This window comes from Corylus avellana, chromosome 4 (genome assembly GCF_965113065.1).
Source record: "Corylus avellana chromosome 4, dhCorAvel1.hap1.2, whole genome shotgun sequence".
In the NCBI taxonomy this organism is placed as follows: Eukaryota; Viridiplantae; Streptophyta; class Magnoliopsida; order Fagales; family Betulaceae; genus Corylus; species Corylus avellana.
Window position 1 is genome coordinate 6079187 of NC_142493.1, and position 20931 is coordinate 6100117.

The following is a 20931-nucleotide window of genomic DNA, read 5'->3' on the forward strand; positions in this document are numbered from 1 at the left end:
TTTACATTCGGCTAGCCAGGTTAAGCAAATGCTCATATATATGCAAGTAAGCTTCTTGAGCCGTTTAAGAGTACTTGAAGTTTAAATTTATAATAAAAAAATAAATTAAATATAAAAGTCAGCTCGCGAGCTGGCTCGGCTTATTATGAGCTCGAGCTCTATTTTTTGGCCTGCCCTTAAGCTCGACTCGAGCTCGAGTAAAATTTAAAAGAGTCAAGCCCAAACAAGAGAAGCTCACTCAAGCTCGGCTTGTTTGCGCCCTAGGTATCCCTAAGGCTCCCTGATTCTACACCGGTCAACTATAATATTACAAAAAGAAATGGACAAACACATGTTTTAGTGTGTTTTAAGTTCTATCATTTGGAGCATTGATCTTTTATGAAAACATTTTTGCAGTCTATAGTTTATAAGTAGAATGTCAAAAAGGCATTTGAGTTCATATTTGGCATTTGGTCTTAATTCTTTTGTTGCTGTTTATGTTTGTAGGTCAGAATAAAAGATGGGGCTTCTCTATATACACTTTGCCGATCATGGTTGAGGAATGGTTTTCCAGAAGAAAGTCAGGTTTGCATCAATTACAACGGGAATTTCCCTTTCTGTGCATTTTGACTGTGCTGCCTTCTTCTTTTGTTCAGTCTGGAGTGGCCGAATCACCTCAAGGGCTAAAGGGGTGACTCAAGCCATCCTTGTAATTTTTTTTTTTTTTTTTTTTTTAACTTTCTAATTTTATAATATTTTTAATTTTAGGGTAAAGTCCACTTAACCCCCTCAAACTACCACTCCAATGACAATTTACTTCCCAAACTATCAATTATGACAATTTACCCCCCAAACTACCAAAACAATGACAATGTACCCACAATTTTAATAAAATGATGAAATTACCCTTAGTAAAATAGAAACAAAATACTAAATTTTTTTATTATTATTATTTTTCAAATTTCAAGGATATTTTTATCTTATTGAAAATTATATAGGGGTACTTTCATTATTTTGCTAGCATTGGGGGTACATTGTCATTATTTTGGTAGTTTGGAGAGTAAATTGTCGTAATTGATAGTTTGGGGGGTAGATTGTCATTGAGGGGGTTAAGTGAACTTTACCCTAAATTTTAAAAAATTTATTTTGTATTTTTAATTAATATATGGACAAGTGTCGATTTTTTAATGGTGCTGATGTGGCTTTCCGTCAAATTTTGGACGAAATTTAGACGAATGTACCATCTCCGTTTTTAATGGTGCTGATGTGGCTCTTGAGCCACCCCCTTTTTGCAAGATGGGGGTGGCCGAACCACCCCCATTGGCCATGGGGGTGGTTTGGCCACCCCCTGGCCGGCCATTGAGCCACCCCCTACCCTGGCCACCCCTTCTTTTCTTTTCTTTTTTTTTTTTTTTTCTTAATTTTTTTATTAATTTTTTTTTTAGTTTAAAATAATATTTTATTATTATTTTTATTAGTGAGATATATGTCACATTTGTAGCTATAGGATTTTTGAGATGAAATCTTAGTCATGAATTGGATATTCTCCAGTCCATAATGAACTGGAGAGAATCCTATTCCTTCTTCAGTAAGTTTTTTGGCCGAATTTTAAATGTCCATTAAGCATCAAATTGCCACATATGCAGTGACACAACACTTAACATATCAACGTCCACTTCCACGTGTCACACTTGCCACATAAGCCATAAATTTTCTTATTTTTCCGATCGAAGTAATTGATCATTCAATTTTCTTATCAAAACACTGTCATCGAATATCTAAGTAATTGATCATTCAATTTTTGATGGAATACATTCAACTCAGTATTAGGTTTTGAATCTTTAACAGGAGAAGGCAACTATCTGTTGCAAAATGCCTGGATCGGTTCAAAGGAAGCAGAGAACATCTTTGAACAGAAGAAGAAAAAAATAAAAATAAAAAAGTAGATTAATTAGAGATTAGTAGAGAACATTTGCACGCTGTTTCGAAGTTGCACGATGATGTAAACACTAGGGCAAAGCTAACAACAATTCTATGTATATTTATAAGCAAAAACCTCCCCAAACAATTTTCCAATCGGCTTGCATCTTGATCAATGAACTCCAGCAAATTTGAGTCACTTTTCCTGATCCCTGAAAGGCTTAATAACCAACCTCTGCAAGTTTACAGCTTTTTACATGAAGTGCATGAGGATGCCCAATATTGACAATGATGCCTAGTCAACGCTGCAAGAATCAGTTCCTAGGAGCTGTATCATTTCTGAACTGTTCTACCAGCGGAGGAAGGAGAAGAGCAAGCCTACTTTTATACCTTGCAATTCGCCGTAACCGTTCTTCCCTTAATCTACACCAAAACATTGAATTGTATGTCATTTATAGCATTATCCCAAATGTACATAGATAGATTCTAATACTTCCTTTGGATATCTCATGTATAATGAATACCACTTCTAAATTTACACAAGCTATTAGGTAAAAGAATGGAAGCCATTGCAAAAATGAACACAAACATATGAAATAATACCACTTTAAGAAAGCTTATGTATAATGATGGGCTTTCTTAAAGAGATTTCAGGAAAGTTTCAAATTGACTAGTCTTTTTAAGATAATAGCGTAGATGTGACTAGACCTTTTCCTTGGGCCATAACAAATGGTATCAGAGCCACCTAGTAACGTCATGTTGTACTTAAGCACTGCATGACGTGACCCTGACGAGGACATCAAGGGTTTAATAGGTGAGAGTTTGTAACACTTTATTCCTATATTAGGAAGTTGAAGAGTAACCCACATAGAATAAGTGGTTTATAAAAATAGTTATGAGTGCTAAATAAAAATCCCTTACTGATAACCCAAAAGACAACATCTTTATCCCTTATTCACCTAGTCATGAGTGCTTTGTTACTAGGTGAATAAGGGATTTTAAGAAAGGTCCAAATTGACTAGTTCTTTAGGAGTAATACCGCAAATGTGGTTAGCATTTTTTCTTGGGTCGTTACATGGAAGATAGCCCCTTTGTGCTTAACATAGTGCATTTGGAGAGAGCAGAATGCAAGGATCTTTGCATATTGCGAACGACTACTGTTTAAAAGATGTTATGTTCAAATCTCTTTATGCTTGGTGATGTATAATGGTCCTCACTTTTCTAGTTTTGCGGAATTTCTTGACTCCTTGAGAGTGAGAAGATTGTTAAAAAAAATAAAAAACAATTGCAATGGTAGTAAAAACATGTCCTATAGCAGTCATATAGTCTTTCCCTTTAACTTAAATGAGTATTCTAAGATCACATAATACTACCGATGCACTTCTTCCCTTCATGCACTATGCTCTATTCTATGAGCCCCATTTTTTTCAATCTCCCAATCTTTATAAAATTAATGATCTGAGATACTGAAAATAATCATTCTTTAGTGTCTTTTGACCATCAGATTATGCTAGCCTGCCATTTCTATTTCTAGTTGTACTGAACTTGCAGTCCATATACTTGGTTTAGTCTTGCTAACCTAAAACCTCAAGATTCTAAAATATCCCTCTAAACTTCCAGCTTGAAGTAATTTTCCACTCAAGTCTCATCATAACATGATATTAATTGCAAGTACATATACCCAGATACCACATCCTGGATCGATCTAGTTAGCTATTGTGATCCTTGATATTGACTCAATGTTGATCCTTGATATAAACCTATTGTGATAGGAAACTCGCTTGTGATACTTTTATAGTTCTCACACTAGTTACAACTCTATCATAGATATCCCAAATAACATTACATACTTTATAGGGAACCCTTCTATTTTCCAAAACCACCATATTACCTCTAGGTACCCTATCATGTGCTTTCTCTAAGTTGAAAAAAAACATATGAAGATTTTTAATCATTCTCTATATTTCTACATTAGATGCCTAAGATGAAATATAGAGAAATGAGTAAAGATCTTCAACACAATCATTCACAGGCGCTATAATTTCTTGAACTTATTTTCCAAGTTAGACGAGGACATTTAATTTCATAATCCATCTATGAATTCTCAAAGGAAGCAGTATCAGATTGTCCTACTTCAACTATAATCAAGTTCAAAAATTTCTGCATCATTTCGAATTTAACTAAACTATGCCTCATTCTGACTAGAAAGAATAATATTTAAAAGATGAGAGGTTAAAAAAAATGGCACCAAATAGGAAATATAGAAACTTACCGTGCTCGAACCTTTTTAGCATGTTTGATGTGTCCTTTCAAAAGATCTTGTGGTGATAAATGCTCAACAGATTCCTCATCCTGAAAGCAGCACAGTTAGCTTGGAGGAGTTAGAGGATATCTACAACAGATCAAAACTTTCAATTGAAAATGTACGTATGTATGTATGTCTATATCTACATATGTGCAATTAGAATAAAGCCTTATTTCATTTCCTAAACCCCTTGAAAACACAAAAGACACTTGAAGGTTCAGTAGAATAAATATTCAACTCTAAAACATGTCCATATCACTTAAAATCATATATTTTGTAAATATATGTCAATTTGTTGTCAAATAGTGATATTCCATGGTGTAGCAACTTTATCATATGCAAGCCACCCCAATATACACTAGTCAAAACCTTGTCATAGTTTTCTATATTTTTCCTACAATTGCTTTTTAAGTCTATACTTAACAAGTTCATATCCTAATATTAAAAAATCATAAGTTTGTCACCCAAGAGGATACAAGAATTACCGAATATGGTCTCCAAAGTTAAAGTGCTAATTTCATTATGCATACTTAATGGGTACAGCTCCTACATTCCATAGAAGAAGCATGATCACAATTAAGTGTGGTCATGAAGGATGATTATCAGTCAGATAACATAAGTTATAACTTAGAAAAGTGGGCTGACTGACTTGCAATAAACCTCAGGTAACATTAGAATTATCCAACTAATCTACAATTAAAACTACTGCCTGGTTGTCAATTTAAAAAATAAATTACATCATCAGTGGATTATTTAAGAAATACCCCAAAACAAGATAAATGATATAGGGTTCATCCAAAAGCCGACTAAAATGAATAAACAACAATAACCTCGTTTTTTTTTTTTTTTTTTTTTTTTATAAATATCTATAACCTCATATTTGTGGAATGTAAAAGAAAATAAAAGATGCTTAAAATGGGTTATATTGTTTTATTCTACTAAAATCTTTGCATGCAAATACATCTAAATATTGAGTAAAAACTCCTTTTTTGATCAAAGGGATAAATCTTCACAATTTCCAAGCATAAAGATAAAATATCACCACATAAATGAGGATATTTGGGTTGCACGGATCCAAACTCCAGCTACATAATATGTAAAAACCATTAATCTGAAGGGAAAAGTGACATGCAAATTTTCACGACTGAAAATTCACCAAACACCTTTTGGCATTTCATCTACACGTCTGCAAAGACAAGCAGACACACAGATGGATCTAAACATTCTCATTAAATTTTTTGAATTTCTCCAGATGCTACTATGGCCATGTTTCCCCATAGGCCCATCAAGTGCATTTCTTTTTATTTTATTCTAAAAAAATTATTTAATTGATTAATCATACTAAAAACAAATATAACAGTAATACAATGGCTGATGAGCGGTAATATAGAAAAACAGTAAAAATAACATAAAAAAATTGATAACCAAAAAGACAACCTCCTTATCCTCTGCCTCTTCTTCTTCAGCTTCCTTGTTCTTTGGCAGGTGAGTGGCTGACACAGGTATAGGCAAAGGTTTTGGAAGAGCCTTCACAGCATCCCCATACTGTGGCTGCCAATTGAAAAAATAAATACAAAACATTTATTTGGGGCAGGGGGTGAAAAGAATAAAGTCTCACTCTAGTCTCCAAGCATTTTAACTTCCACACCCAACTCAGATGGCCCAAATCACAATGAAAAAGAAACCAAAGGGCATACTCTGCATATACTATATATTGATGTAAGTTTGTTCTTAAAAGCAATTACAAGGAAATTAATACAATGCGAATAAAACAGAAAATGACAGGAACTGCCTTAAGAATAATCTTGACTTCAACATTTCAATGGTGAGAGATGTTTGACAAGGAGTTTAATCGCCAACTTAACCATTCCTCCACCATCCACCTTGCTTGGGATAGATACACTATATGAAGATATTAAGTTGGAGAAGGGGTGGAAATTTCATTTTCCTAGCCAATGTCATACACATACATTTGAATTACAAATTAGAAAATAAGTTGAAAGTGAGAAACCGCACTATTAAATACTTTCAACAACAAATATTTTCAAACAAAAGCCAAAACTGTCAACCATTTGACAGATGGAAATAAAGTGACTTTAAGCAACCAAGAGGTGTGATCAGGTTCATGTTAAAAGGCACTACAAGGACAAGAGGACAGTCAAAAAGAACATGACTTCAAGCAGCGGGAAAACTATAGAATAGTGATTTCAACAGAAGATGAGCCCAAGATAGAACTGAATGAAACATTACTCATGTAAATGTACTTAAGCAGAATATGAATCTTTTTACCCAAAAAACTAGTTTGCTCAAAGACCCTCTATCTACAATGTATGAGCTTCAAATAGAAGTTATGACATATTCATCTTTCTTAATTATAAGTAGAAAAGAAAAAAAAAAAAAAAAAAGAGACTATATTCATCTGTTCATTCATCTTTTTTTTTTTAATAAGGAAAGAGAAAATTGAAACCCATATTAATATAAGAGGAAAGCAAAAGAAAAGATTCAGTTTCCAAGTTCACAGCAAAGTCTATGAGAGATCGGTTCTGAGTCAAAAGGCTAATGGTGAGTAACAGTAGTCTGAATTATTATAATTTAAAAAAACAGTAGCCTGAATTGGAAGTATATGTAACATCTCCAAATAAGTTTTGAGAGTCAAATATATAAAGCAATGTGAACAGTTGAGTAAAAATTTGCGTCACATTTTCTCTCTTTTGCTTAGATCATAACACACATGCCACAATCTTCAAGCCCAAGAACTTGTGATGAAGATCAGATTAGAAAACTGCCTATGTGTGTTTATGTGGTTGGTCTTAAGATTTTTGAATTGGGGTTGCAAAAGAGGGTAGGAAAACGGGTTCAAGAGGCCGTTCTTTAGCTGTGAACCTGCAACGACGAGGAGGAGGAGGAGAAGAAGAAGAAGAAGAAGAAGAAAAAGGGGAGAGAGAACACTGCACACATGCCTCCAAATGAACAAAATACTAGCACTTTTACTATCAACAATCTGATATCTTTTAAGTACAAATGAAGCAAATCTTTAAGATTCTTAGAAATTACTTTTCCCTACTAGAACTAGGTTCTCCAATGCAGATAGTACTGAATTTCCTCTCATTAGATTATCCCAAAAACACAAACAAGCAATAATTCAGAACTGTTCCACACCTTTCTATAATACGCGCACAAGCAAATATTAGCTTCATCATCTGCCTATCCCGAAATCCACAAAACTAGCCTATAAGCACACATGCCATCACCTTTTCCAGTAAGACTTGACACATTCACTTCTCTGTGCAATCAAGTATGTTAAGTATCTACATGTAAAGCTTCAGTAAATTCATTAAGAATCTATGCATGTTGAAATTTGTTACAATATGTTATGCAGGAAAGAAAGAAAAAAATGAACAAAAGAAGAAGGCAGCACAGTCCAAATGCACAGAAAGGGAAATTCCCGTTGTAATTGATGCAAACCTGACTTTCTTCTGGAAAACCATTCCTCAACCATGATCGGCAAAGTGCATATAGAGAAGCCCCATCTATTATTCTGACCTACAAACATAAACAGCAACAAAAGAATTAAGACCGAAGGCCAAATATGAACTCAATGTCTTTTTGACATTCTACTTATAAACTATAGACTGCAAAAATGTTTTCATAAAAGATCAATGCTCCAAATGATAGATCTTAAAACACACTAAAACATGTGTTTGTCCATTTCTTTTTGTAATTATAGTTGACTGGTGTAGAATGAGGGAGCCTTAGGGATGCCAATGGGGTGGCAGCGAGTATAATTCCTTTATACTGTCTGGCAAATGGAAAAAATGTAAACAAAAAGAACAAAAATTGACATTGAAGGTTTTTGTCCTCAAAATTAACTAGAACAGGGGTACAAAAAAGTACTGCTCCTTTGCCCATTCCAATTCCAGCCAAATCCAATCACTTTGGGCTGTGTGGATTTCTTTCCAAATCCTTATTAATTAATAATTCCACGGATTCTAAACAAGAGAAACTCAAACAATTTCTTTATCCATGCCCTAAATCCCTTTAAGTGAAACAACATAAATGACCCCTTCTACAAGAAGGTTCAACAAAGTAATTAAAATATTATCACAATGCCTTCTTTAAACAACTTGTAATGCATATGTAAGCCAATCAACAAACAAAAGCATGGACTTACTTTTCGATCTCTGACAGTGGTCAGTGTGTCATCTCTGCTTCTATCCCTACGGGAAGCACAACAAAAGATCCATTAAAGTGATAATTCTGAATTTACAAAACAAAATGATGCTAATTTGTACAAATTTACCTCTTATCTCTATAGCCATTAGTATCAGCGACTGATGATGGAGGAACACCCTAAAACAAGGAGAACCCAAAGTGAATGGACTACACAAAATAAGACTAAAAGCATCAAATCATATATTCATGTTCAACAAAACTGATAATCTTGACATTGATATATCAAATTATCCAACTGAAATTCCGTTCCAAGAACAAGCATAAGTTGAAAAAAACAAAAGCAAGGCTTGGATTAAAAACATTTTGATAAACATACCCTACCCATTATCAAATTAAACCCAACTACACCGCAAAAGAGTACCATAATTCTAAAAGAATGTACAATAAATCCGAACCACCACTCATATCAAATCATCCCAATTGAAATTACACTCAATAAAGAAATAAAAAAGGTTAAAAAAATAGAAAGCGACCCCATCAAAGCAAGTTCTTCGCTTAGATCAAAACCATACCCATTATCAATCAAACCCCAAAGAATAGGCAAAGAACACCAAACAATTTCGAAAAAAGAATCACCAACAAACCCAAACCTTGGATTGCGGAGACGAAACCGGAATGCCCTTAACCGCACCCGGACCGGGACCCAAACCCTGACCGGCTAGCTGAGCAGGGTGCACGTGGTGGTAGTGGGGAGGCCTCATGACATGGACAGGATGGCTGAGACCGTGGGGTTGGGAGTAGGAGACGAGAGGGCGAGGTGGGTACGCACCAGCAGCAGCAGCAGCAGTGGAAGTAGCATTACCAGGATGGGCGGCGATGGTGACAGCGTGCATTGGCGGTAGCGGTTTGGGGATGAAGCCGCGGCCGGAGGAGGCGACCGGGTATAGAACTCCCTGAGAGTGAGAAGATTGTTGTTGGTGGTGGCTTGGGGTTGGTCTGATGGGTGTGTAGTGGTGCTGGTGGTGGTGGGCTTGTGGGTACAGGAGTGGAGACATGTTGGGTCTTGTTGATTGCGATGGTGGGTTCGTGTTTGTGTTTGTGTTTGTGTTTGGGATTGGGAAGGGGCGTGCGTTTGTGGTGACGGCGGTGGCAGTAGCGGCGGTGGTGGCGGTGGTGGTGGGAGAGGGGTGGGGATCAGAGGCCATGGTAGTGGGCGGTGGCGGGGAGTTTGTGAGAAAGGTCAGATTTTTTCCTGGTTTTGAAAATTGAAATGAGAGGCCTTTGAGTTTCGGGATTCGCTCTGCTGTGTGCGGTCATTTGAGACAAACAGTGTTACCATAGTGACCGTGGCCGTATTTTGGCGGTTGGGGTAAAAATGTAATAATAAAATTTAAGAAAAAAATGTAGTAATAAGTAATAACGCCTTAAACTACCTCTCATCGTTAATACACTCCCAAATTAGTTATTGAATCAATATCATTTCAATTTTTTTTTTTTTTTTTTTTTTTTACACGACAGCTTAAAGAAGCGAGACGGAAAGAGAAATGAGAATTCAAACTAGTAAAATTTATTTTATGAAATGTGATTTTTAGTCGATTGAGTTACTCACTTGCTCTTTGTCTTTAGGGACCAATATCATTTCAAACTACTAAAATTTGTTAATGTTCCTTCAACGCTATAACCTTAAAATAATTTGATGACCAAAAATAACATTATAAATAAAAATAAATATATAAAAAAAATATTAAAAAAAAAAAGAAGAAGAAGAAGAAGAAAAATACAAGGCCAATTATGGGGTTGTTGAATCACTCACGATGAACCACCCCCAAATGGTCAGGGTGGTTCGATTACCGTCTCAATTATTATTATTATTATTATTTAAATAAGGGGATGGCTGGACCACTCTCAAATGGCTAGAGGGTGGTTTAGCCGCCTCCAAACATGGCAAAACCATCTCCCAACCATTTAGTGGGTGGCTGATCTCATTTCGGCCACCCCTTGGTTTTTCATTTCTTTTTCAAATGTTTTAGTTTTTAACCTTTTTATATATATAATGTTATGAATCTTATTTTGGTCGACACCGACAAATTTTGATAGTTTAAAGAGATATTCACTCAAAGAATGGTTTATTTATTTTATTATTATTATTATATGCAAAATATATGATAAACACAATTCATGTGGCAATTAGATCGGGTTTGTTTGGTGAACTTTTAAAAGACTTTTTTCACTTTTTAAATGTTAAAAACTATTGTCAAATATTAGTTAACCTAATCAATTTTCATATGTGATTGCCACTAATAACACATTTTTCATAGGAAATTACAAGACTCTTCTCAAAACTCAAAATACTTCTATATATATATATATATATATATATATATATATATATATATATATTTCACTTAGTGGTGTTGTGGCAGCCTACCACTGTGTTTGGCAGCAACATGCGGTGGTTGCCAAATCACCACCACGATGGTGGCGCCAAGATGGCGGTACCGCCACCATGGTGGTAGAACTTGTTTTTAAGGTTTTTTTTCTTTTTCTTTTTTTTATCAAAATATTTCTCAATTTTAAATTTTCTCACTAAATCAATTCTCAACTTTTACTTTTATTTTATTTTTTTTTCAGCAGTCAACATTTCAAAAAATTTATCAAATAGGCTCAGTTTTTTTTTTTTTTTTTAACCATTCAATTATTTCATATATCATTGATGGATACTTTGAACAATACTGTTATAACAGTTTCTGGAGAAAATGCCTGATGGATATTTGAACAATACTGTTAGAACAGTTTCTGAAGAAAACGGTGTTGAGTGTAATCTCCCTCCGATGCTCAAACAAGATCTCTGAGAGAGTGTATGCAAGCTATAAAATAATTAAGCGTGAAGTTTGGCCTATAAATAGGCTAATAGGTTTACGCGGACTAGAACTCTATCTCTCATCTTTATCTAATCTTGGTTAGGGGTGTTCAAGTAAGTCGATTATAACCAACCGCCAACCGATAACTGATTATAACCAATAACTGCTAACCAATTTGGCAATCAGTTATTAAAAACCTCGGACTAGGGCGGTTAGAGTAATTCTAAGTGGCACACTTGTGTCTTAGTAAAAATGATTTGGCTATTAAAATTATCCTTTGATCAAAATTAAATAATGATCAATCACAAGCTCAATGGTGATTTTAATAACCATATCATTTTTAGTAGGACACAAGTGGGCCACCTAGAATTACTTGGGCGATTGCGGTTAGCAGTTTTAGGGTAGGGAAATACGGTTATAACTGATAATTGCCTTTATATATATATATTTGCTTTGCTTCCATTTGATTTGTATTTTGTAATATGTATTCAAATTTGAGATTTGTCTTTAATTTTTTTTATTTGAATTTGGATTAATGGATTTGGGCTATGTCTTTTTAGCCATGTTTTCGGGCTAGAATTTATTTGGCCATATTTTTTTCATCTTTTTTTGGAATATTTTAGCCTTAAACCCTTAAAATAATATCAAAAAATAGCAAATTAAAGGCCCAAAACACTTAAAAAATCCAAAAGCCCATTGGTTATAACCGCACGGTTATTGAATTGAATAACCACTAACCGTCGGTTATAAAATAATCAATAACCGCCTAGGCGGTTATGGTTATTAAAAACCAATAACCGCCCAAGTCGGTTGTGATTACAATTATAGCCAATAATCAACTGTTATAACCGTTTGAACACCCAGTGATGATCTTATGGTAACTTGATAATGGTGAAGAGTAGTTGTTAATGAATTCTGACGCTATCTTCATGGGATAATCATGAGATAAGTTTTTAGTTTAATGGGAGACAACTGTAGAAAGGAGTCATCAACTGAATAATACTCAATCACTGGGTATTAAAAGTTAGCTTGTCTAGTGCATGTGATGATAGCAGTGAGGCAGTTCGCGAGAAATTGAGGGGTCGGTAGCCCCTGGAGCATATCCCCAAATGACCCATTCCCGGACTTTCGTGGGCTAGGCCCCTATCAACTTTTGGGTTATATTAGCCATAGCTCTGTTATAGGATGATGACTTCGTAGCCCACTGGGCCATAAAAGTGAGGGATATTTTCCCAACAAATACGTTTGGTTTACTCCTAAGTCCTAAGCATTCAAATTTGAATTATTTATTCTTCCCAAAATATTTCTATGTAAGTTTTGTCTATATTTTCCTTACAATAAAAACGTCCAAACCTTTATTTTTCTTAGCATTATCTTCACGGCCTTAATTTCTTGTTTGTCAAATTCTTTGGTATGTTATAAAATATATAATTAATATTTTCATAGATTTTTATATCACGTAAATATTACATCTCTATTATGCAATTGATTTCCTTTGTTTTTTCTTTTATACTCATTTGTCATTTTAACTATTAATTTTTCATAACAAATTGGTACAAAAACTTCGGCTAGCACATTAAAAACTCTCCCAATGATCCACTTTGGAATTCACTAGTTCAATGCAAATTATTGGAACGAGCTTGAAACCCGTGCAATGCACGGATTGTTTTTAAAAATGAAAGGAAGGAAAAAAAAAAATTAGTAGATGCATAAATAACAGAAACACAAAAAAGTTTCAAGTAGGAAGCTGGAAAAAAAAAAAGAAAAAAAGGTGTTCTATAAAGCTTTAAAGAAAAAAGAAAAGCATTAAGAGACCCTTTACAACAACACAAATGCTCAAGTTGTATTTTTCTATTTAATAAAAGAAAAAAAAATGCTCAAATTGTATTACACATGAAAAATATAATAAACTCGTATTAAAAAGAGACTGTGAAACAATAATAATAATAATAATAATAATAATAATATTACTATTATTATTATAATGGGAAAAAAATATCAAAAGAGTGTAAAAGATTAAAGAGATGATAGTTTTGTGTTTTTAGATCCCAAATGCTTATATTTATCGAATCAATAGGTAATGGAAAAGAAAAAAAAGAGAAAAAAAAAAGTTTTAAACAAAAAGTTAGTTGTCAAAAGAAAACGAAAAAGAGGTGAAATGATACACAAATTCAACTACCTCTTGCAGGAGAATCCAAAAAAAATTCAACTAACGAAAAAAAGTTAGTTGTTAAAGTAGGAGTGCATTTGCTGAATTTGCTTAACTACATGATACTATGTATAATTTTGTTGTGTAATTCTTTTAACTAAAGAGTATGATCAAAGAATGCAATAGTAAATAGTATAATTACATAACCAAGAAAATCTATTAAAAAAAAATACTACACTCACAATAGTATGAAATGAATGCTTGAAAAAAAAAAAAAAGAAGAAGAAAAACGAAACTAAATAAAAATTTTCATTGAAACATTTGCATAGAGATTATAGAACATTATTAAGGATGGTTACTATAACAATATTGTTAGTTCTTGTGTTGGCTTAATTCAGTTCCAAAATGCAGATGCTACTGTTCACGGCTCAAACACTGATATAGAATGCTCAGAATCCAATCTCCACCGTTCATAATGTAGATTCATGTGTTATGAACGTCCCTGAAAAATTTCAGTTCAATCGGACCACAAACGCCCATCGATCGGAGCTGTTGATCAAGACTGGACAGGTTAGGTCCGGACCGCAATTCCCCGGGTCCGGACCTCATTTCCAGAAACTAAAATCTTGCTCCGCGAAGCCGTGTCCGGACCGCCCATTAACATGTCCGGACACCCCGTAAGTTTTAGGCCCAAAAACATGATTTTAAGTGGGTTAGGTCTAGGGTTTTGTCGGGGGTATATATACATCATTATAGAAGAGAGAAGCACGAATTTTCACCCCCAGAGAGTTCGTCGGAGGCTGTGCTAAGAGAGATCATATGTGGTGAGCGTTAAAGTGAATCTCTTAGAGTTTTAATTATTCCTTTGATAAATCTACGGTTGAGAAGTCTATCGGAAGGGTCCGGTAAAGGAGAATCACGTTGAAGAAGATTGTGAGCGCGGAGACGAGTTGTAGGCTTGTCGATCTTACAGAGTCAAGGTCTTGCAAAGGGTTGTAAGTGTTCCTAGTGTCTGTAATCTCTAGATAATCTTTTGATAGTGATTTCCTGGGTTTGGCTGCCCCGGAAATGTTTTACTTTTAGAATGTTTTCTAAAAGGTTTCCTCTTCGTAACCAAAATATCTGTGTCTGCCTTTTTATTGCTTTATATATTTTGGGTGATTGAATTGTTTATTGCTTCATAATATTAATTCCGCATAAATTGTGATAAACAAGTTTTTGGAGTCGGCATAGCGTTTTTCAAATATAATTAATGGAGCAAATTAATTGGCTTCCAAGTTTCGAGGGGCCCAACACGTGTATGATCCTAAAAGGGATACACGAATCAAGTGGGTTGTGGGTAACCAAATCCTTAAAGCTGGATGGACATTTAGCATTTGAGAGGCAGATAGAAATTAGATTAATAACAATAAAGGAGCAAGCAGTCCATCCACTGCGCTTGGATCTACGGACCAGATTCCTTCTCAGATCTACCGTCCCATCCTTGGTGTAATCATCAAGACTCAAGAGCTTCTTCTTCCGTAGCCATGCTTTTGGTTGTAGTCACCAATCTTACTTGCGGTAGAAGGTGGTGAGTTATATGGAGACTGATGAATAGTGGGGATGAAGAGAGGAATAGAGAGACGATGGATTCTTATTTGGTATTTGGGGTGTTTGAAGAATGTGGGTAGAAAACTTGAAGGTTTGTGATCACACAGTTTAATTGGACAGTTATTTGATGTTTCCAATGTTTACACTGGTATAAAAGAAAACTAAGAAGACGGTTAACTAAACTAACAATGTTTCACTTTCCTCTCAAGTATTTTATTTTGAAAACTCCTCTATTATATAGATTAGATTAGATTATATTATATTAGATATTAGATAATGTGGGGATAAAGTGATAATAACAATGTTTGATGGCAGTTGATACGTGTTTTGATTTTTAAAATTTAAAGCACATTTTTTTTATTTTTTATAATAATTATTACCTGTCAGATAAATGAAATGCCACATGTCATGATATTAGCCTCTTCTACTTCAAACTCAAAAAAACTCAAACCCACAGTTTCATTTAATATACTAATTTGGCAGTTAAATAGAACGCCACATGTCACGATGTTAGCCTCTCCTGTCTAAAACTCTCCTATTATATATATATATATATATATATATATATATATATATATTCACTAGTTCAATGCAAATTATAACCAAGGAGTTCGGTTCCCCACTCAGTACATTTTGACTTTAGGAGGGAAATAGCTAGGGTTGTAAACGTGTCTATACACTCGACAACTCACTCGTACTCGGTTAAACTCGATCCGTGTGGCGTCCCAAATCGCTTAGGTATGGAGATGGAGATGTGCATATATGTATACTTACATCATTCATGAAAACAACGTGTTTTAAAGCCGTGATGGTCATGAACCTATCAAAATTCCGCAGTTAAGCGTGCTTCTGCGAGAGTAGTACTAGGATGGGTAACCTCTTGGGAAGTCTAGTTCAGGAGAACTAAAAGCGGACAATATTATGTGTCATTGGAGGAAGGTGTTACAAATGATATCAAAGTTATTACCCAACTTAAGATGGGGGAACGTGCACAAGCCCATAAAGGTCTGCCACCAACGAGGACGCTAGGTCCTAAGAGGGAGTGATTGTGGCGTCCCACATCGTCTGGGTATGGCAATGGAGATGTGTTTATATGTATACTTACACCATTTATGAAAACAACACGTTTTAAAGCCGTAATAGTCATGAACCCATCAAAACTCCGCAGTTAAGTGTATTTCTGCGAAAATAGTATCAGGATGAGTGACCTCCTAAGAAGTCTAGTTCGAGAGAGCAAAAAACAAACAATATTGTGTGTCATTGTGTCATTGGGGTGGGCTGTTACAAGCACAGCCATAATAAACACAAAAGATAGTATCCAATGCACAATCCCCAAAAAATATTGTAGGCGACAACCTACAAACCACCAAAAATGTATCCAAAACATCACTAAATAAATAAATAAATAAAATGTTTGAGAAAAGCATAAAAACATAACTAAGCGGTCGCATCAAGAGGACCCAATCCATCGAAGAACTCCACCAATGAACCTCAACCCTTCTTCTTCTGCTCCCGGATCTCATCAACGATTGTGAGTGTGCGACCTTGAATTTGTCGGTCGTCTGCCAACATGCCCTGCTCCTCGCCAAAAGCGGTGATGTGATCATCAAGCGTTTCCTGCAATCGGGTGATCGTCACCTCCTGCTTGGCCACTACCTCACGTAGTTGGCTCACCTCCTGGACCAGTCGAGCTACTAGTGTCGACAAGTCCTGGGTGGTAAGAGTAGGCTTTGAGGTTGTCGTTCCATTTGATGGTTGTACTGGCTCGATTGGCTGCTCAGGCTCATCTAGCAGAGGTATTGCATTTCTTAGCAGGTGAGCCTCGCTCTTCCAGATGAAGTGCTTGTTGAAAGGTCTCGAGGGCTTCTTGATGTCCCCTCCTACGGCTGGATCTATGCCAAACCTCTTGGCGATGCGTATAATGAGACCTCCAAGAGGTAACATTGCGTTCTTGTCAATTCGTGGAAGATTACATATCATGTTGATGGCATGCGAGCCGAAGTCTATGGGATGGTGCTCCAATAGCGCATACAAGAAGTATGCCATGGGGCCGATGAGAGGATTGGTGCTGGTAGTCGGATGCAGGCTCCCCGCAACAATACGGAAGATGAGGCGATAATCCATTGGCAAATCAATAAGGCCAAAAGGTACACCCACCTCATTCATCGTTGTAGGCTTGCCGTCTGAAAAGCACTGAATGAGATCGCGTCGTGACGGAAGCCGCTCTGCAGGCCAGGGATATGGAGACTCGTGGACTAAGAGTGTGCCGACGAGCTCTCTGATCAAATCGGGGCTGATCGTGAAAGTTTTCCCCCGCAGCCTTGACTTGAAGGTGCCATCATTGAAGTCGTGCATGTTTGCATAGAACTCGCGAACCAAGGTTGGTGATACAGAGACTGCTGATGAGAGCATATCTATCCATACCTGGTGATTGAAGATTTGCTTCACTCTTGGATATTGCTTCTCAAAATCAACAAAAATGACCTTCCGCTCGATTTGTACGGATCTCGACACAAAGCTGTTGTAATACCTATCCGAAGCATCTGCATCAATGAACTTGGACGAATTAAACCTTCGAGGGGGTGGTACTACCTGGCGCCCGATTGGTGAAGTAACCAGTGAGGTAACTGGGGAGATCTTAGTCGGTGTAGAGCCTGACTCTGATGTTGTGGCGTCTGAATTCTCAATCTTCAATCTAGTATGGGAGGACGAAGCGGCTGCATCCGCTACTCTAAGTCTCTTCTCCCCTAATACGTTACATGGCGGCATCGTAACCTGTTACAATAATAAGATAAATCAAAACCCTACCTCAACTAAGGTGCGACTCTCCATCTTCTTAATAAATTCCCAGATCCCAACACAATAAACGAGATATAGGTAAAGAAAAAAATCTATAAAAATGTAAATTAAAATTGTATTATAAAGGTATTTAAAAATTTTTGATTATAATATGGTTCAATTAACCACTGTATAGTTCTTCAATCGGTTGAAAACTATGCATTATAAAGCGGAGGTTAGGGGTGTACAAGTGATTGCGGTTAGTAGTTATTAGCTAAAACCGTTAACCGTAATCACCTAATGCGATTATTGAATTTTAATAACCGCAACCACTCCGTTTAGGCAGTTAGCGGTTATTAAAATCAATAACCACATGTTGATAACTGCTATATATATTAGGAAGAGGTGAAGTGTTCCAACAGACAAGTATAAAATAATGAAAAAAGCTTGAAAAAAAAAAATTGCAGTCGGAAATTAAATAGCTGTATGCACAATACCTGTGAGGGAGGTTCAAATCTAACTTTCAGAAAGCCAAATCCAAATAAACACCAACATTAGAAAATCCAAATACAAATAAAAAACATTAAAAATCTAAAATCAATCCAAAAAAACACCAAAACATTATATATATACACGGTTAGCGGTTATTAATCGCCTACCTCTACTCCTTAAGCGGTTAGAGGTTTTTTATAACCGCCTATAAAAGCGGTTATAACCGTTCCACTTGTACATTGGCTCACTAGTTCAAATCTCACTCCCTCTTTTCTTCCCCTTATGCGAAAATGTAAAATAAATAAATAAATAAATAAAAACCTACTCTATAGCACCTTACCAAATAGTAGAATACATATTCATCATTATATTCTACTATTAAGATCCAATTTAATAAATAAAAATAACTATTCTATTCTATTCCATCCCAATCATGACTATCCTTTCCAATGAAATAATCATCCCTTGTGCTTGAGACAACTAGCTCCAATTTTATGCATCGCCATTATCAAATTAAACCCAACAACACCGCAAATTCTGCATTATACTCCATTTGTTCGGGCACCCTGGATTTGTCTTAACTCTTCTGCATTATACTCTATTTGTGGCAATTCCTCCAACGCATGAAAGCAAAATTAAAGACATTTTCTTTCTTCTAAAAAGAATATTGGAATATGGCATCAATATCTACTAACTTTCTGGACCTTAATCTCAGAATGCATTCGAGCTGGCCTTCTTTTTCTGGGTCACTGTAAGTTTTCTTTCTCTTTCTTTTTCTTTTCCCTTTTCAACTTGTTTGAGGGTCTGGTGCTCGAAAATTTACTTGGGGTGATGTAATTTTCCTTTCTTTTGGTTTCAATTCTCTTTTCCTTCTCGCTCAGGTAGAGTTTGGTTTCAATTCATGTTACCACGAGAACACTGGGACCATTGTCACAAGGATTGTGCTAGCGTAAGAACGCCTACCACCTGTTTGGCTATTGATCTGTTCCAAAATATTTAGTCCTACATAGTGATTACAATGTAGCCCAAGTAAGAGAGAGAAGGAAGAAGCAAGAAGCAAGAACAGTTTTTCCTATCTCCTCGCACTTCTTTGTCTGCAGAATGGAGCCCCAGGAGGAGCAGCGCCAATGAAGTTTCTTCTTTCCTAAGACCCACATCTCTGCTAAGCGACAGCATACAAAACCAGGAAATCGTGGAAGAGGAAGAAGATAAAGTAGAATACACAATAATTCACAATAATTATAAAATAATTTACGATGAATCTGAACCACCGCTCATATCAAATCAACCCAATTGAAATTACACCCAATAAATAAAAAAACAAAAAAAAACAAAAAAGGTTTAAAAATCGAAAGCAACCCCATAAAAGCAAGTTTTTCGATAGATCAAAACCATACCCATTCAATACCAAAAAAAAAAAAAAAAAAAAAAAGAAAAAATAACCATACCCATTATCAATCAAATCACAAAGAAGAAATTAGAAAAAAAAAAAAAAAAAAAAAACCCAAAGAAGCAAAGAACACCAAACAATTTCGAACTCAAAAGAAGCATCAACAAACCCAAACCTTGGGTTGCGGAGAAGAAATCGGAATGCCCTTAACCGGAGCTGGACCCGGATCAAGATCAGGATCGGGACCCAAATCCGGATCTGGGACCAAACCCGGACCACCAAGTTCAGTAGGGTGCAAGTGGTGGTGGTGGTGGGGAGGCCAAATTTCATGGACAGGATGGCTGAGACCATGGGGTTGGGGGTAGGAGACGAGAGGGCGAAGTGGGTACGCAGCAGCAGCAAAAGTAGAGCTGCCAGGGTGGATGGGTCTGGGGATGAAGCCGTGGCCAGAGGAGGCGAGTTGGTAGAGAAGTTCCCGATCATGAGAAAATTGTTGTTGGGTTGGTCTGAAGCGTTGGGTGACTGTGCAGAGTGGGTGTGGGTGTCGGGGTGCAGACATAGGGACAGGGTGCAGGAGTGGAGACATATTGTTGCGTCTTGTTGATTGTGGTGGTGCGTTTGTGTTCATGTTTGGGACTGGGAAGGGGCGTGTGTTTGTGGTCACGGTGGTGGTGCTACCGGAGGTGGGAGAGGAGGGGTGGGGATCCGAGGCCATCGTCTTCGTGTTTGTGTTTGGAATTGGGAAGGGGCATGTGTTTGTTGTAACGGTGGTGGTGGTGCCGGCGGTGGTGGGAGAGGAAGGGTGAGGATCAGAGGCCATGGTGGGCAGTGGAGGGGACTTTGTGAGAAGTTTCGGATTCAGATTAATGGCAAATAATTGGTGGTAATGAATTATTTCTTATGCTTTACACTCTCTCTCTTTTTTTTTTCTTTTCTTTTTCTTAGTATTATCGATAGAAATCATAGAATAAAGACAGAGAAGGAATTAGGATTCTCAGATGAACCCGAAAATATCCAGATTTTTCAGTTACTTACCGTGTATGATATTTTTGTCCGCCAAAAACTAAAAAGGAAAAATACCTATCACTCTAGCTCAAATAAACTATTTTGTTTCCCAAAGAAGATGGAAGGGAACCCCACAGGGCATGCAACACAATGGTACTCAACTACTCAGATACGAGGGTGACATTTAAAATTACTCCATCTTGAACATCACGGTCACTTTTTTTTAACCTTTAAACCTTATTTTGTAAGATTTTGGGAGAAAATTAACATATGTACATAAAATAGAATA

The 20931-nt window shown here is 36.2% G+C and overlaps 2 protein-coding genes across 2 annotated transcripts; both read right to left on the reverse strand.

Annotated features, from left to right (window-relative positions):
• Positions 1–1744: 1744 nt before the first annotated feature.
• On the reverse strand, positions 1745–9662 carry LOC132179524 (uncharacterized). The gene is made up of 7 exons (XM_059592259.2): positions 9028–9662; positions 8505–8554; positions 8376–8421; positions 7670–7747; positions 5642–5755; positions 4172–4251; positions 1745–2322 (listed from the first exon to the last, which is right to left on the reverse strand). Exons 1-7 carry the CDS (start codon positions 9580–9582, stop codon positions 2214–2216), a joined length of 1032 nt encoding a protein of 343 aa, XP_059448242.2. The 5' UTR covers positions 9583–9662; the 3' UTR covers positions 1745–2213.
• A 6611-nt stretch (positions 9663–16273) lies between these two features.
• On the reverse strand, positions 16274–20641 carry LOC132179248 (uncharacterized). The gene is made up of 2 exons (XM_059591928.2): positions 19813–20641; positions 16274–17752 (listed from the first exon to the last, which is right to left on the reverse strand). Exons 1-2 carry the CDS (start codon positions 20455–20457, stop codon positions 16469–16471), a joined length of 1929 nt encoding a protein of 642 aa, XP_059447911.2. The 5' UTR covers positions 20458–20641; the 3' UTR covers positions 16274–16468.
• Positions 20642–20931: the final 290 nt, after the last annotated feature.